The following is an 18,066-nucleotide window of genomic DNA, read 5'->3' as shown; positions in this document are numbered from 1 at the left end:
CTAGGCCATGTGGCTCACGCGTCCAAAAGGAGACCAGTCCCCACTCTCTCAACCCCGCAAGAAAGACTTTTAAAGAAATCAGGCTGAGAAGCAGCTGGATTAATTGCCCACGGTGTGATGATGTAAAAACCAAGAGAAACACAAGCCCCTGTGCCCAAGGGAATTAAACACTGGGTAACGCCTCCCCCCCCCAGACACCCCTCCTCATCATTCACTTTCATTTTTCAGACCCAGCTTGTGTTTCAGTCACACACACACACAAGCAGAAACAAGTGAAAATTAGTAAACTGCAGCAGTTCCCCCCACTGCCACTAGAGGGCAGAGGGCCATAACGTTTGGCTTGCACACTCAGCCCTGGGTTTCAAACTGTGGGGCACACCCCGGTGTGGGCAGAGCGTGAGGACCGATTCCGTTTATTAACAACCTCTCGGTGAGCAGCAACATGAATTTCCGAAGGGGGCCACAGCACAAGATGTTTGGGTTCCTCGGCTCCACCGCATCAGGCATCTGCTGCAGGGGACGGAAGCTCCCCAGATGGGGCCATCGCATCCGGATGCTGGGCAGGCCGGTGACATTTGGAGCAGATCCCTCTGAGATTCGTCAGCACAAGGGCAGCCTCGGAAACCCACTGCCACCCAAGGGGGCAGTAGGACACGAATTTCTCAGCCGGCGACCTGCGGTGACCCTGCAGGCAGAGACTTGATAGGAGGGTGACAGGTGGGGAGAAAAGGAAAATGAGGTAGGCAGGCCAGAGGTGGGAAAAGCTAGGAGACAGACAGACTGCAGACAGGACTTCGCCATGATGTCACCTGTGCTGACCCACGAGTCTCTCTGTCCCGGATCATGTCGATATTTACCAGCCAATGTCAGCTATGGCTCAGGGAGCCAAAGATCGTGGGGTTGATCCCGGTGCTGACGACCAATCTAGACAAGGGGTGGAAGGGCACAGTGAGGAGAGTGCTGAAAGTAAGACAAGCGAAGCCACAGCAGGACAGAAAAAGCATTGGGAAGGACGAAAGTGAAGGAGGATGGGGTGGGGGGGGGCCGGCAGGGAGGAAGAGAATCTGCGTCCCTCTCCCCGACTGTGATCTGTTCCCCAAAGCAGAAGAGCCCAGATCTCTGCTCCAAAACATCCTCTTTATTGTGCCAAGAGGGGAAAAACAAAAACAAAAACCCCACCGTTGTAAACAAGTATGTGAAATATACAGGTTAAGTTACTCGGTGTCTTATTAACAAAATAAAGCTCTATCTATATTTACAGTCATAAAAAAAAACAGCTGGTCGCCTGGGCACATCTGGGGCAGATTTACAAATCGAGGGGTGATTCCTACTTCCAACGCATTCCTGCCTGTACAGTCCCCTTCCTCCCATCCCTTCCCCCCTAGCCCCACTAACCCGGACCCCAGGGGCTTGTCAAGGACACCACAGGAGGGACAGGGGTAATAAATAACAGAGAAAGGAACCCTTACAGGTGCGGAGCCCTGCCATGGAAAAGCCAGCACCGGCTGGGTGGGTGCTGAAGGGGCTATAGGGGGTAGGGCAGATATGCCACTGAGCCTTTGAGGGTATCCTGAGGTTCAGCCTACACGCGCACACACGTCCCCTCAGTTCCCAACCGTTCATTTTTGCCCCTAAGCTGGGGACCACTATTCACTCTGTCTCGCCTACACACGCACCAATTTCTGACACAGCAACCCGTGCTGCGCCTACCTCAGGGTGCTGGGACCCCGTCTCAATACAGAGCGTTACTAGACAGAGCTCTAGAGAAGCCTTCTTCCTCCCAGCATTGCCGACCTGGGCAGCTCTTCTCCACCAGCCGCGTGTTCCCGCTCAAGCCCCCAGGATGCACTCCTCTAGCAGCCACCAGCTGGGGCGCCAGTGTCCGGAGGTTTGTACGCAAAGCAAAACCCCGCTCCAGTAACACGATCTGGACAACCTGAGGGGGAATCTTTGCACAGCAGCACTAAGGCCAGATCAGGGAGAGGGTGGAGAACGTAAGCACCTGCAGAGGACCACCTCCCCTCGCCGCTGTCCCCAGCACAGGCCGGGGGACGCCCAGCAGCTCTCGCTGTTAGCAGCCACCTGAGCTGCTGGGGGGCTTCACTCCCACTGCAGCCTGAGCCATGCTAGGGAAAGGAATCTGAAGGCGAGGAGGATCCCAACTGTCAGAATGGACCTCTCCTTCCTGCAAGCCAGGACTAGCTCCCTGCCTGGGGGCTTCTGGCTTGTTCTGGATGCCGTTTCAGCTCCTGCCACCAGGGAGAGCCAAAGTCCCATGCTGGGACCTGGTTTCCAGCCCTGAGGCCTAGCCTGTACCATGCACACTCCACCCAGGAGGATTTGCTTGGGGAGGTGAAGGGAGCACAGCTGGCACGTTCGGTTGCGACAGTGGCTGGCAAAGTCTGTTGGCTCAAATGGATTTGCAAAGCCGCAGGGGAATCCCAACCCAAGGGTCCCCGTCTGGTACAGGCACCGGTAGCCAATGCCGTGCTGCTGGGCCAGGCCGGGGCTCCGTGCCCGTCCCATGCCGGGAGCTGAGCCCTCTGCAGCAGAATGCCCCACCACGCCGCCGCAAGGAAACGGGCAGCAGCTTTATTTACAAACTTGGCCAGAGCTGTCAGGGGGATAAAAGGCTCCTCGGAGACCTTGGCTCTTACTCATGCTAGTCAAGAGCTAAAAATGGCTCCATGGGAATTTACTGGCAGGGTTCAGCGAGCAAGGGGGGGCATGAGAGAAAGAAAGGCCCGAGCGAAGGGGGGGGGGGGTGCGAGGGCGGGATGGGCTGGCACACGGACTGAATGAGGAACAAGTGTTCCACCCAGACATTCGCTTCGGAGAAATGAAAAGGCCCCAGAGAGCCTGGCTGAATGGTGGCGACTGTGTTGCTGCTGCTGCAGCCCCTGCAGCTGGCAGGGCCCCGAACAGGTGAGGATTCTCCTCAGCTGGCTGCACAACAGGGCCGGGATGGGGGGGGGGGGGACAAGGGACAAAGGTCTGTCCAGCCGCTGGGGTCTTTCCTTATTTAACCCCCGCAGAGCCGGGGCTGCCCAGAGGCAAATGCATTTGTAATACTGGGGTGGGGGGTGGGTTACGTTTTCCAGCCCTTTTCCCCCCATCCCCACATGTCCTGTTAGCTCAACGGCAGGAGAGTCTCGGCAGGCGTTTCCCATATGGGCTGTTTGTAGCTCACTTGGGACCCTCCACCAAACTGCTCCACGCCCCAAGCGGGCCTGGATCTGCAGCCCTAGAGAGAGGGCTCCCATGAAGCGGGTTTGTTCCCTAGCCAGCAGGGAGCCAGCAGGAGGTGGCGCCCATCCCCACCGCAGTGGGGGACTCCCGGTGGACCTTGGTGGCTAAGGATAAGAGGGAGTGGGGGGAAGCCCACCCCTACCTGCATGTCCTCTGTGCGGTGATTTCTCCCCCACCTTTCCCCACAGGCCTGGCTCTCCGTGCTCAACACGGCTCCACCGAGGGGAGTTGGGCTCCTCCACATCCAACTAACCATGCAGCACCTCTCCCACAAGCCAATCTTGAAACCCCCTGTCGCTCATGCTGGCGAGAGGACTGCACGGGAGGGAGCCAGTAACCCATGCCACTGCAACCTCCGGAGGGAGAAAGCTGGATTCCACAGGGGGCAGCTTCCGGATCCGCAGAACAGTAGCTCCCCACTCCCCCCACGTTCACAGCCCCACCATCCTAGATCTGCATCCTCTTCCCCTTTAGCTGGCTTTCACTCAGCCTTGGGATTGCTCTGCCCCCATGCTGAGGGGCCAGGCACCTCCCACCTCTGTGCCACAAGGAAATATCCAGATGTCAGCTGGGTGGCCAGGACCCACTCATGCCAAGCAGCATCCCCGTTGCTGCTTGAGTAGATGCATTGCACAGCGGAGCCGGCACCTCTTCCTTCTGGGCGTGCGAATGAGACAGGGGCTGCCCCCATGCCGTGTGCGTTGGCACGCACACTTCCCATTGTCCCCTGGACACCACTATACCCATCCAGCACAGCCCTGCATGCCAGGCCATTCGGGGGGCCAGGGCGGCCCTGCTGCAAAGAGCTCTGCATGCAGAGGGGTTCGCCAGCGACCCCCTGAGTCTAGTCACTTCCTAGATCAGGGAGCCGTGCTGTGATGGCAGTTCTCCCCAAGCCCCCATTCCCACCTCCTCCCCATTCAGTCAGGTCTTCAGTTCCAGCCCCACGCGGGGGAACGCAGCAAAATCTGCTGCTGCTCCCCACTTCACACACGTGCGCCCCACCCTGCCCCCGCAGTCTGCTCAGTCCGTGAGCACCACCAGCTCCCCGTCGCTCTTGTCCTCGCCCTCGGAGTCCTCGTCCTCGCTGTACCGGTACATCTCGCCATCCGCCACCGAGTGCCCGTCCTCCCCGCCGTCACCCTCTTGCGACTTGAGGCTGCGCGTGTTGACGATGACGGGCATGTTGGGGTCCATGCTGCGGGGCAGGTAGTGCTCCACCAGCGGTGGAGCCAGCTGCATGCCCACCGGCCTCTGGTACAGGACGTCCGATGAAGAGGCTTGCATCTGACTGCTCTGGGGCCTGCAAAGCAGGAGATCACAGTCACTGTCCCTGGGCATTAGAGCTGGTTGGGAAATGGACTCCCACCCTCCCTTGGAAAATTCCGATGAAAATTAAAACAATTAGGCTTGTTGAAATTTTCACCAGAAGATTAGAGTTTTCAGTGGAAAAACCCAAAACAGAAATACTTCGGCCAAACACAGAAATATTTCCATTAGGAAAGGCTGCCATGGTGTCTCATGGGAGTTGTAGTTCTGGTGTCTCATGACCCCATTTTCTTCTATAGGTTGGGCTCCCTGTTTGGGCAACATCTGCCATGATGCACCCTGGTCTCTCCTCATGGTGAAGGAGGCAATTGCCTCATGGGAGATGTAGTCCGGCTGAGGAGCCCAGCTCATAAGGGAAACTGAACTACATCTCCCATGAGGCACCACAGTGGCATTTTTGAACCAAAATATGTCAGTTTTCAAGTGTTCTGTTTTTTGACGAAAAATCCAAAACTTTTCTCAGAAAGCAAAAACTTTTAGTAAAAAATGTCATGTAATTGAAAACTCTTATTTTCCATTAAAAACAGCTTTAAGGGGAAATTACTGACCAGCCTTACTGGGAATTCTCTCTTCCTTTTGGTCTTTCTGGCCTCCAGTCCCTTTGAATAACCGCCTTTCTCTCAGCTACCGTATATACTGATAGATACAGTGCAATGAACTGGCTAGCATGTCTGTGCCCCACTACCCTCTACTGGATAGGCTCAGCTGTGTGTCATAGAACCCGTAACTGCTAACAGCTAATGAAGAGTCTCCTTTCCAATCAGTGGTGCTTCTAGGGCATGAGGATGTGGGGTTCCATCCTCACACTACACCCAAAATAAGTTCTTAGTGGCCAAGGTATGTAATACAATGACTACTGGGAGATCCCAAGGATCCCCATGCCCTGGACATATACTGACACTGCTAATCATGTCCTGATGATCTAACCCCCACTGCGATTTCAACAGGATGCAGTATTGCTCTTCACTTCCTGTCCTAAACTTCTGCTATGCCCTGTATTCTACCCCAGTGTTCATTGCAATTCAGCAGCTGGCAGCTACAGACAAAGGCACTTTTTTTGGGGGGCGGGGCGGGAAAGAAGGCATACAGGGACCAAAAGAGATGGGAGCCTCACGCTATCAAGTAGCCCTGCCTGGTGTCTTGCCGTCTGTTCCTCATCAGCGCCTTGTACTCGCCCACGCGCAGCCGCTTCCCCTCCACGATGCAGGTGCGCTTTGGCCGCGGCTTGTATTTGTAGTCGGGATACTTCTCCAGGTGCTGCCGGCTCAGCCGCGCCTGCTCCTCATAATAGGGCTGCTTCTCTTGGTTCGTCATCGATTTCCACCGGGACCCTAGGAAGAGAGAACACAAGGCAGAGAGAGTCACAGAGCTGTTATGTTTGCCTTTTGAAACTCCCCACCATCTGTGGCCATCACTAGGGACAAAACCCAGGTCCTCCAATGCCATAGCATGGGCTTCTAACATTTGACCTGGAAGAATAACCACATTAGCTAGTAGGGGTAGTAGGCTGTTATCCACTCAAGTGACATGCCACTTGATGCAGCACAGATTTTGCAGCACAGTGTGTTACACCTTTAAAGCCCTCTCTCCTGAAGCCGCACAGGCCAGGTGGAGGGAGGAAGGCAATAGATAAGGACTCTCACAATCTTCCCCAAACTCCCAGAGCGTCCACAGGAGCAGCAGGGATATTTCTTCTCTCCACCTCTGGGCTTGAGCAACAACAAAGTGCCTCACAGGATAAGCGATACTCCAGGAGTGCTCTCAATGCTTCACAAACATTAATGAACCTCTCAATCCTCTTCAAAGGTAGGTCCATATCCCCCATTTTACAGATGGGGAAAGTGAGGCACAGAGCTTTGGGGGAAAGTGATTTGCCCAAGGCTGCACAGTGAGTCTGTGTCAGAGCTTGGAAAAGAATCCAGGAGCCACAGTGCTTTAGCCTGCCACAGTATCAGTCCTTTCCTTCAAAACACCACGGCTAGTGGTCCAAGCAGCAGTCTGGGAGCAAGGCAGCCCAGGGTTCTATTCCCAAATCCCTCTAGAGCCTTAGACAAGTCATAATTTTCCACTGCCTCAGTTTCTGCATCTGTAAAATGGAGAGAATACTTTGCACACAGCACTTCCCATCTGAGAGGTACCTCGCACACTGCTGGCTCTGTAAAGTTAACAGTCTATAATAAAGCATCTCCGCTTTCCTGGGAAGTTCCGAGTTTAGATAACCAACTAAATTAAATAAATAAACCCTTCTTTGGAGAAGGCTGCCATTAGGGATAAGGCACTGGATGGAGACTCAGGAGATGGGGGTTCAATTCCTGGCTCTGCAACAGCCTCCACCTGTGACCGTGGGCACATCACTTAGGTCTTGTCTATGTGGGAAAGTTTTGCTGCTTATACCAGTATACTGTGGTTATACCAGTCTAACTCCCAAGTGGACACATATTCCGGTATAAGAGTGGGTTTTTCCATTTAGCTTAAACCCATTCCTAACTAGCTTGAGTTAAACCAAAATAAGAGAATCCACACAGGACTTTGCACCAGTGTAACAATCCATTTAAATTAAACTGACGCAATTTTCTTATGTAGACAAGGCCTCAGTCAGGGTCTCTAGGAGTTACTGTGCTAACAATCCAATAGACGTTATGGAGGCAGGGGAAGAAAATGTCATTTGCCTACAACAACATCTGAAAACAAGAGGAGCCACCCAACTCAAGTGACTTGTGCAGGTCATTGTCCTTGACTGGCAGGAGCTGAGAGGTGTGCCAAGCCTCAACGGGACAATGCAGTCACAGGGGACACAGGATATCAAGGGCACAGAGGAATGCAGGGCTATTCCACGGAGCCTGCTCCCATTTAAATGTGATTATCCAGGCCATTGTTAACAGCCAGTCCACCTGTCGTGAAAGAGAACGCCTCCCCCCGCCCTTCCCCGCTGCTGACCTTTCCGTGTCACCTCTCCGTCCTGCGCTTTTGATTCTTTTTCCTCACAAAAGGTATGGCAAGCAGGTGCTGCAGCTAAAATAGACAGTCCTGCCATGTGACTCAAATTCCCCGGGCTTGCTGACCTTTATTGTCATCCCTGCCAAGGTCCAGAGCAGGCGGGGAAAAGAGGGGAGTGGTGCACAGAATGCAGGCCGGACAGAAAAGGAAGGTCACGCTCAACCAGCAAGTCTGGGGACGGAGCAGGAGGAGAGAAAAACCTCACTTTTGTCAGGGGAACGGGGCCTGCTCCCCAGAAAATTGGATCAGGCCTCAGGGTAAAAGTGGGTCAGTTCAGCAAGACCCACTTGAGCAAAGACGGACCCCTGCTCAGAGCTAGACAAAGTCAAACCTTACATCTGATGCCTCTTCTTTCTCCCTCCCCTTTGTCCCAGATGCTTTCATGTCCATCGTGCCACGGATGCTATGAATACACAGACATGCACAGCTAGCCTGCACAGGAGCTTAGAGCTCACCTGCCGCACCGCGACCAAGTCTGAAGAACAAGGTCAGCGTAGGGGTTCCACGCTCCCGGCAAAGTACAGTCTCAGACTTGTCCTTTCTCTCCTGCCCCAGGAGCCCAGGGCACCGCCTTCAATCACAGGAAGTAAGCAGGCCTTTTACACTCCACCCAGCTCTCCCTATTCCCACAACTGCCAGGGATTGGGGGAGCGGGAAACTCTCCCTTCCAGTACAGCCATATGAACCTCACACTGTCCTGGAAGACTACTGTGTGTCCGGTCTAACCAATCCACAGCTGCAAGGCAGTGAAAAACAGCTGACAGCTAAGCCACTCACAGGAGATAGAACCCAGGTTCTATGGCTCCACAACCCCAGTCTGTCCCACTCGGTGGATGGAGCAACACACCCGCCAGCTGGAAAACACTCAAACCATCTCTGCCTCTGCCTCTGCTCTTACATTTTATGTCAAAAAGCAGCAGTAGGGTTAAAAAAGGATGGGTCCAGATCTCTGTTGCTTGTAGAGTCATTTACACAAGTGCACACTAGGGGCTTTCCAATCCAAGTCCTTTGTACTGGTGCAAATGATGGTACAAGGCATAGGGCAAGGGAGAATCCAGCATAGATCAGATATGCAGGAGAACAAGTGTTTTGGGAGTAGCCCCTAGTTGTGCAAACAGCATAGCACTGATGGTCTGTCACTCCGTATATTAGGGTAAAACGCCTGCAAACGCATGTCACGTTTGTTCAGATTACCAACCAATTGCATGGAACGTTTTACCCAAAGCTCTCAAAGCACTTCAACCTGACAACACCCCTGTGCAGTAGGGAAATATTATACCAATGGGAAACAGAGGCACGGGGGTGTTAACAGACTTGCCCCGGGTCATACAGCAATTCAGAGCCTGAGCTGGAATAGAACCTAGGAGTCGCGACTCCCACTCCTCTGTTCTAGCCAACAGGGCAACACTCCCATAGAAGTATCTTATGCATAGATCGCCAGGACCAGCCATGCATCTGGAAGATACACATGGACAACCAAAGCTTGCGCAAGTACCAGCTCCATGCCTCTGGTTACAAAGATACCCACCACTAGTCTTTTCCACCTCTGCTAAATGTTCAGAAATGAATACAGGCTGCCAAAACAAGAACCTCACCAGTTATTTAAAGCTACATAATTACATTAGCAGCCAGCACACCACAACGTGGCCGTTCCTGACACCCCCCCAAACGCTGTGGGTTGCCATAAGTAACAGATCAGGTCCTAACATAGTGATTCTTCAGAGGGAGAAGCTTTGTTCATTGCAGAGCTGCTAAAAGGTGCAAGAGACCAAATTAAAAGCACGCACTGAGGGTAACCCACAAACCCCTGCATTGTGCTAATGCGCACTGGTTACTAGCAGTCTGGATGGACTCCTCACAGACCACACCAGAGTCTTTAAATAGCAAGCCTACCGAAGCTAGGACAGAGCAATTCAGCATGAGACCACGGCACGGGGAGCATGGTGAGGTGAGTTGGAGGCCTTTGCAGAATGCTATAGTCCAGGGGGGTTGATACACGGAGCAGAAGAAAGGGTATGAGGGTCTGACAGACACCCATGTGATATAAAATTTATATGAAATATTTACACCCAACACTTAAAATTGTAAAACAAGACACAGTGACAGGAAAAGCTCAGGATTGAACCCTAATGAAGAGAGAGTCATTGCAATATTCTAGGAAGGTAAGATCTTATTGCTGTCACCTCTTGGTTGGTGACTGGCTCTGGGAGTCAGGACTCCTGGGTTCTGTTACCAGCTCTGGGAAGAGAGTGTGGTTCAGAGCAGGGCACTGAGCATCAGGACTCCTGGGTTCTATTTCCCAGCTCTGACAGTGTTATGACCTTGGGGAGATCACTTAGGGGCTGACTGCTCTGAGATCCCTCTAACTTCAGCGGGATCAGACAGCAGCACCCAGCCCCTCTGTGGAACACGGTAAGGCTTAATGCATTGTAAAGCGCTTTCAGATGTTGCAATGAAAGGAGCTATAACTGCAAAATATGATTTTAATTAAAACTGAAGCGCACAGTGCCAGGTGTAAGCAGGCCTGCCCTTCACCTCTGGATTTGCTGGGGAGGGTCACATCATGCTTATGCCACAAGTGCGATGAATTTGGTGGTATCAGACTACGCTCTCATGGACATTTCCCACACGCACCTCACAAGAATTGTCCCTGTTTGTCTCAGTCCAGGGAACATTCTGCAGCTTCACAGCAGGGGAATGACTGGCTAGGGTTCAGGTGCATTGGCAGGGAGCAGGTGTCTGGCTGGCCTGGAAGGAGATGCACTGGCAGAGCGGTTGGGGGACTCAGGACTGGACTAGCAGGGTTGGAGCAGATCGGGAATTAGGTACATGGGCAGAGCTGGGTGGGGGAAGTTTGCTTGTGCTATTAGCCCATCACTTTCATGAGCCCCAAGCCATAGACCACCAGGGAGGAAGCTTCCTTTTACAGCTGCATTTGCATGGCCAGTTCTCTGACCCCTGGCCTCCCATCTGACTAGAGCCAGGATTTGATCTGGGTTCTGGTTTCTAGCCTGCGACACAGAGGATCATCTGAAAGAAGAGTGGGGGAAGGAGGGAACCAGGGTGGATAAAATGCCTTTTGAGGAAAAAACCTATCTAAAGATCATTTTAATTAAGATACATTATAGCTCAAAGATATCGCATCATGGAATAGAGATAATAAATTCTATTTCTATAGTATGAGACAATATATTCATGTAATGTTTAAGAACAGTTTTGTAAACGAGTTCCAATAGGTCATGGATTAGATATGGAGCTCCAGGGGCTTCTGTATAGATTATTTAGGTTAATCTTTCTATCTACCCCATGGGACTCAGTGCTCAGTTTAGAAGATACCATCAGAGATGCTTAGTTTTGCAGTTCTTAAATTGTGGATTTGTGTTTCCAGAGATAACATGTGTGTTAACAGCAAAAATGTTTTAAATAAATAAATAAATACACACACAGAGGTGAGAAATAACAGACCTCAACCCTACTGTCCCTCTGCAAATTTGTGTACACAGAGTCAATCCTGCACCTCTCTCTAAAAGTGCAAAATTTCAAAAAGTTCAATGAATAGAAGATTGTTGGGGGCAGAATAGATCTGGACAAGGAGAAGAAGTCTGGAGAGAAATGTGAGAAGGGAGGGACAGGCAGTAGAAACAAAAGTAAAATTGTTTGAGCAGCGTATTCCAGAAGTCTTGAGGTCTTTCTGAGTGTAGCCTTCATTGATTTGAGATCTACCATAGCATTCTCTCACCAGGGCCGCCTGGGGCGGGGGGGACGGAGGGGAGGCAAGTGGGGCAATTTTCCCCAGGCCCCACAGGGGACCCCGCGAGCCCTGACCCGGCAGCGGTCTGGGTCTTCGGCTGGCATTTCAGTGGCGGGGGGCCCTTCAGTGCTGCCAAAGACGCGGAGTGACTGAAGGGCCCCCTGCCGCCAAAATGTCCCGTGAGCCCTGGCCTGGTGGCGCTCCGGGTCTTTGGCGGCATTTCAGCAGCGGGGGGCCCTTCAGTGCTGCCGAAGATGCGGAGCGACTGAAGGGCCCCTCGCCTCCAAAATGCCGCCCAAGAACCGGACCGCCGCCAGGTAAGTACAAGCACCACAGCTCCCCCACTTTGCCCCTGGCCCCCCGAATCCTCTGGGTGGCCCTGTCTCTCACTAGAAAGGAAAACCTATAATGCAGCAGGCCATAAAAGAGACCCAGTTTGGGGATAGGAACCATTCAAGAAATATATGTTTGCTGATGATGTTTTAAAGAAAGTCACACCAGTAAACTGGTGGAAGTCATATAAGCACTTGGATTCAGAGACCGTTGAAGTGATAATCTCACTTTTAACAGCAGTAGCTTCATCTGCCAGTGTAGAAAGAATATTTTCTTCTTTTGGACTAATTCATTTCAAATTGAGAAACTGTTTGGGACCTGAAAAAGCAGGAAAGCTTGTTTTTCTTTTCCAGATTATGAACAAACAGGAAAATGAAGGTGAAGATGACTGAGTTAGCTGTAGAAGCCAATATTTTAAGATTCTCATGTTGACCTGGCTGACATAGTAGATTTAATTTTTTTTTAAATATTTCATTTAACTATTTTAGTTAAAAACAATTTTAACAAAAACAAACCTGATTTTAAAAAACTTGAATGTTTAATTAAATTCAAAAATTCATATGCTTGTTTTGTTAAGATATTATATGTTTGCTGTTGAAGAAAAGAATCCAAAATACATAACGTTGTTGTTTTAGTTAAATAAAACAATTTAAATGTCTGTCTGGTGATGTTCCCCTCCCAGGGCCGCTCAGAGGATTCCGGGGGCCTGGGTTCTTCGGCAGCGGGGGGCCCTTCCGTTCCGGGACCCGCCGCCGAGGTGCCCCGAAGACCCACGGGGTGGCCCCCACCGTGGGTCTTCGGGACACTTCGGCGGCGGGTCCCGGAACGAAAGGGCCCCCCGCCGCCGAATTACCGCCGAAGACCGAGCTGAACTTTGGCGGCGGGTCCCGCTTCGGCAGTAATTCGCCGGCGGGGGGTCCTTCCGCCCTGGAGCGGAAGGACCCCCCGCCGGTGAAGACCGGGAGCGAAAGAAGCTCCTGGGCCCGGCCCCGCAAGAGTTTTCCGGCCCCCCCGGGAGCGAGTGAAGGACCCCGCTCCAGGGCCCCCGAAAAACTCTCATGGGGGCCCCTGTGGGGCCCAGGGCAAATTGCCCCTCTTGCCCCCCCCTCTGGGCAGCCCTGTCCCCTCCTAATACAGCATGGCAAGAAAATCCTCCAAATATTAATGATTAACCTGTTGAATTGGAGATAGTTCACCTCCCAATGACTTCATAAATATCTGCTTCAATTACCTTTGGTAAATGAAATAACCAAACAATCATTCATTTTCTGATATAGCTGTAAAACTAATCTGAAAAGTTTTCAAAATAAATGACGTTAAAAATGTATAGTGTGTACCTTCTAAAAATGAAACCTACATCTATCTCTGAGTTGTGAAGAATATGTATTAAGGTTATAACAACCAACAAGAATGCACTTTTATGTAGAAATCCATGATTAAATCGAATCTTCCTGACTAGTGATTTAAATCATGATTTAAATCAAATCTACGGCCTGGAGGGAACATTCGAGCTGCGGAGCTGAGATTACAATCCATCAACGAACCAGGCTGGGGGAAAGCCCAGTTGGTATGAGAAACATCCTGGGCTATCCTTCACCGTGGATCATTGTCAAAGTGAGCTAGACCCTAGCTGGCCAACACCTGCCATTCTGATTCCAGCTCGGACACAGGGAAATAAAAGCCTGCCACTTGCCATCATGTCCCACCACTGACCTCTCCACCAGGGAAGCTTTCTCCTGTGCAGTATTAGCTCATTCCCACAGCTCTAATGCTTCTCCACGAGTCAAATCACACCAGATACCAGTGCAGCTCATTGGTGTCTTATCTCCCTAGCACCACAGCTGAGACATGCTTAGATAAGCTCAGAAAAGATTAGATAAGGATGGACAGATAATCTTCAAAAGACAAGGCTATCTCCTCACTACCAACCCTCTTTCCATAGCCAGGAACCTGGGCTCTGAACCTCAGAGCTCACACGCTAAGCACATTTAGGCCTGGTTGATGGTTGGCATCAAGGGAAAGTACCAAGTGCTGCAGAAAATGGTGCAGCATGTGATGCTCTCCACCCCCCTCCTCCCCGAAACAAGGCACAGCCCCATGACCCAGTGTGGCATCAAGGGGCACTGTGCTGCTGGAGAGGCCGACTTTGGGGAGAGACACACAAAAGCGCAGTCCTAGCCACTTGTGGCCAGTGAAGTGATATTCAGCACCAGCCTTTCCTTCCTCCTCTTGGTGCAGAATGGTTTGTTTTTATGGCCCTGCTGCTTTGCCGGTCAGCGCATCCATGTACCAGTTTGGAGGATCCAGACTCTTGCAACAAGCTGTCCCCGGAGAGAGGAGGGTGTTGCTTCTGTCATTTCATCTTAGATCAGAGCGGCTGCACGAGTCAGCAAAACAGCTTGGCAGATTCCATATCATCGGGAATAGCACAGCAGGGCAAGCCCACCCCACCCTCGCGTGCTTGCGGGACACTCACCCAGGATCTTGCTGATACTGGAGTTGTGCATATCCGGGAAGGCCTGCAAAATCTTCCGCCTCTCGTCCTTGGCCCACACCATGAAAGCATTCATGGGCCGCTTTATGTGGTTGTTGTTCCTGGACTCGGGGAAGTGTCGTGAGCCTGTTAGGGGCACAGCAAGGAAGAGCCAGTTAAAAGACAGGGAAAGGGAGGACCAAACACAAGATACAAAACGGTGACCAAGGTGATAAGAGTCTCCCCTGCAAGGGGGTTTTCCACATAAGAATAAGGGGGACTTGATGGCGTAGGGATATGCTGCACTAGATTCTCACCATAGAAACTGAGGCTCAAATCCTTGGGAGCCTCCATTTTTAGCAACCCAACTGGACAAATCCTGGGCTTGGTTTTCAAAGGCACAAGGAACCGGTTGCTTCCAGGTTGTGGGTTCTCAGACCCTCTGAAAAAATAAATCTCCTGTCTCTAGGAGCCTGATTTTTCAGGGGTGCTGAGCACTTGCAGCTCCCCTTAGCTTTCCCTGGAGTTGCAGGTGCTCAACACTTCTGAGAAGCAGGTCCTGGGTATCTCCTGTCAGGCACTCAGAAGCTGGGGCATGCAAAGCTAACGGACACTTTGGGAAAGTCTGGCCTAAGGGAACTGGCTGGGTCTCAGCTCAGTCCCTAGTCGATGTGTAGCCCCTTTATCTTTAGGAAAGGCTCAGCATCGACACCGAGGGACCTCAGCTGCACTGAGGGAGGGGGCCCAGACTAAAATGAGCAAAGGGGAGCTGCCTGTCCAGACGGAGGTACCGCTGCAGAGGTGGAGATGAGAACAGCGTGAACAGCCCGTCTGTACTATGTACGTCTCGTGCCAGGACTTTTAGTCCATCACTTGCATTAGTCAAACTCAGTCCACGCACAGGCACTCGGCCACCCCATCTGTGGGGCCAGAGACCTTCAAACGCCGGCTTCCCAAGCTGTGGCCCATACCTCAGGCCACCTTCCCTCCCACTGGCTCTTTTGGACCAATCAAGAGCCAGGATTTGGCTGTACCTGGCCAACTGAGGAGAACAGCAGGGACTGGCTCCTGTCTATCATAAGCCCATCAGCAGCAGCTCCCGCACCGATGGGCATAGGGGCCATGCTGGCCGCGTTAGGGTGCAGCTATGCTCCTTTCATTCTCTGTTGGCATAGAGATCCCGTGGTGCAGACCACCCCCAGAATCAAGGAGCCATAACCCGCTCCCTGATGGCCCCCGCCTCAATCTAGCTTTTTCTCACAGACTTTATGCCACCCTTGTGGATGACACCCAGCTCCACCCACCTCCAGGACATCATTGTCTCCATAGTAACTAATAGGCTTTGACCAAAAGGATCACAAATTGACTTTTTTTTTTAAAAAAAAGATGAAACCAAGCAAAATAAAGTAGAATTAAGTGAACTACCCAATGGTGCAAGATGCCACATTTCTACTGCCCCTTCTGAGCCCTCTGGGGGATGGCTCAGCCACAAGTGGTTAGTGTGGCCTTCCCTGGTTGCCTGCTTCCTCTCCTCATAGCTTCCCACGCCCTGGAGCATCACATGTTCACTCTGTATCGACAGTGCCATTTAAATACAGAAAGTGCTAATTTAGTTATAACACTGAGCGTTCCCATCAGCTGGGGAGAACAGCAGAGCAGGGCTGCAGGAAGTCAACTGAGTGACCACAAATGAAATTCCCACCCATCTCAAAGAAGCACTTCCCTTATATTAAGTGTTTGCTATTCTCTTCTGGCGGTTTATTTCAAGTCATGTAGTGCAACCCAAAGAGAGACACGGGGCTAGGTAGCCAGGTCAAGAAAGAAGAAGGGGTGGGGGAAGACTGGAAAAGGGAAAAATAAGAACAGAAGAAAAGAGAAGAAGGAAAAGTGATGCATTTTCTCCCATTCAGCCCAGCCCCAGGGAATCCCCACTGCAATGGGTGCCCAAAGTGCTTAGCACCTCTCAGGATCAGGCCCAGAGTTGACTTTGGAGAAAGCCTCACACAGAGAATGTGTCCTTACCATCCATATCGCAGGTTAACATGGACTCGTCCAGTCTGTGCATGCACGTCTCCTCCATCCGCTCCTTCGTGGGCGAGGAATCCAAGCCCATTTGGTCCTGCAAGCCCGCAGAGAGCAGAAGTTATGGCCAGTTACCAACACAAGTCAGGTCACTGGTGGCAGAGTGACCGGCAATGAACCATCCCCCACGGGCTTCCAGCACTTCCTCGTCTCATGGGCAGGCAATCTAGCTAGCAGCTCTTGGCTGGGTAACTGTCAGGCAAGGATTTCAGCCATGTGCACAACACAGGGACGAGTTTCAGACAGGACTGCCTGGGTTCTAGTGTGTGGTAGACAGTCCCTGAGATCCACTCCCTGGGTCTCCAGTATACACCACACTCAGCATCATCTACCTGGGGAGGATGCAATCCACTCCCAAACCCCCAGTGCCCTTATGGAAAAGGGACCTATACAGTATAGAAGAGAGACAACCAATAGCACTCTGCAGAAACGCCTTGGAACCTCAATAGGGTTTCATAAGGGATGAGGTCCTTTCTCCATAGGGTGTTTCTCAACCAACCTACAGAATGCTACAGCCCGGAGGCAATTCTCCATTCAATTCTATAAGATGGTCTGAAGGAACCTATAGAAAAAGGATTTTCTATTACATTCTATAGGACTCTTCCCCTAAGGCCCCCCCCCCTTTATATCCATTCACACCCTCCCCCTGATAATCCTTGGTCTCTGCGCTCTCTGGCTCCTCTCAGTTCTCCCCATTCGATCAGGGACCAGCCCCTCGGCACTCCCAGTCCCAATGTCGCTCACCTTCCGGTAGGGATTATTGAGAGAGCTCTCCGTCGCCCCGCTGTGGCAGTGCAGGAGCTGCCGTGCATCCTGGAGCGCTTTAGTGATGGCGTCCCCCTCTCCCAGAAATCCTGAGGATAAACCACCCAGTGCAGAATACGTCACAGCCAGCAACTTGTCCTTGCATAGGCCCCGTACCCGCAAGAAAGAAGGGGTTACTCCCAGCCGTAGGAGCCATGCATCTAGCTAAGAGACATCTAGAGCCTCTAGTTTCTTATTGCTGACACATTCCCTATTAGCATCGAGCAAGGGAAGCAGAGGGTTCAAATCAGAAAGCTTGGTCTCCCACTATTCCATCCGCACCACCCAGGAGTCCAGGGAGCCCTCCAGCCTTCCCCTCACAGCAATGTTTCTTCCCGGTAGGTGGTTTTCTTCTTCCCCTGGGTGGGGAGCACATTTCTTCTTCCAACCTGGATCTCTCTTTGGGTGGGTGGGGTTTGAGAAGGCTGCCTAGGGACCCTTCCATCTCCCAGCACCAGCACAGACTCTCGGTTTCTCCCAAAGGGAGTCACCCATCTTGCTTTCCCCAGAACCGTCCTGAACATCAGAGCAGGCAAGTCCCTGAACAATGGACCAGCTCCCATGAATTAGGGAGAGATTCTCCATCTCCCTCCTCCCAACGGGGAGAGAACTGCCAGGATCATGTTTCCTCTCTAAGCGACACACCCGAACGACAAAGCAGGCTGGGGATGAAGTCTGAGGGTACCTACCCAGAGGCAGACTGGGAGGGCTGGACTGAAGGTCTCTCGTGACCCCGTGGTTAGGAGTGAGGGATCGGCAGCTGCTCATCTTCAGGCTGGGTGAGCTGGAGGCACTGGAGAGCTCAGAGCTTTTGGGTTTGGCTGTTAGGTTCAGTGGCTGTGAAGACTCCTGGTGGGGAGGAAAGACACGGAGAAGGGAAGAGTGAGGCACATCCCTGGGTTACGCTGGGTCCCCAGGAGGACGGCAGATTCGGGACGGTACCTGCATCTGGAGGTGGCCTGAGCCGGCGGGTCTCTTCAGCGTCGGAGGGGGAGGGCTGTGCAGCAGCTGCATGGGGTACTCCACTGCAGAGAGGACAGCGAGAGGG

The 18,066-nt window shown here is 52.1% G+C and overlaps 1 protein-coding gene across 9 annotated transcripts in view; it reads right to left on the bottom strand.

The window, feature by feature from the left end:
- Window positions 1–2,682: 2,682 nt before the first annotated feature.
- SOX13 (SRY-box transcription factor 13) overlaps window positions 2,683–18,066 on the bottom strand; it is an 81,786-nt gene continuing 66,402 nt past the window's right edge. For 8 of the 9 annotated variants that reach the window (XM_039538104.1, XM_039538103.1, XM_039538101.1 and 5 more), the window contains 7 exons: window positions 17,961–18,043; window positions 17,708–17,867; window positions 16,959–17,068; window positions 16,155–16,251; window positions 14,136–14,279; window positions 5,693–5,909; window positions 2,683–4,552 (listed from right to left, as the gene is read on the bottom strand). In XM_039538104.1, coding sequence (XP_039394038.1) covers window positions 4,273–4,552; window positions 5,693–5,909; window positions 14,136–14,279; window positions 16,155–16,251; window positions 16,959–17,068; window positions 17,708–17,867; window positions 17,961–18,043 — 1,091 coding nt within the window. In that variant the 3' untranslated portion in view covers window positions 2,683–4,272. The remainder of the gene's footprint in view (window positions 4,553–5,692; window positions 5,910–14,135; window positions 14,280–16,154; window positions 16,252–16,958; window positions 17,069–17,707; window positions 17,868–17,960; window positions 18,044–18,066) is intronic. The other variant, XM_039538109.1, reaches the window with a different exon arrangement.

Source organism: Mauremys reevesii, linkage group 4 (genome assembly GCF_016161935.1).
Source record: "Mauremys reevesii isolate NIE-2019 linkage group 4, ASM1616193v1, whole genome shotgun sequence".
Taxonomy (NCBI): domain Eukaryota; kingdom Metazoa; phylum Chordata; order Testudines; family Geoemydidae; genus Mauremys; species Mauremys reevesii.
The sequence above is the reverse complement of the archived record's forward strand: the minus strand, read 5'-3'. Positions and strand labels throughout refer to the sequence as shown.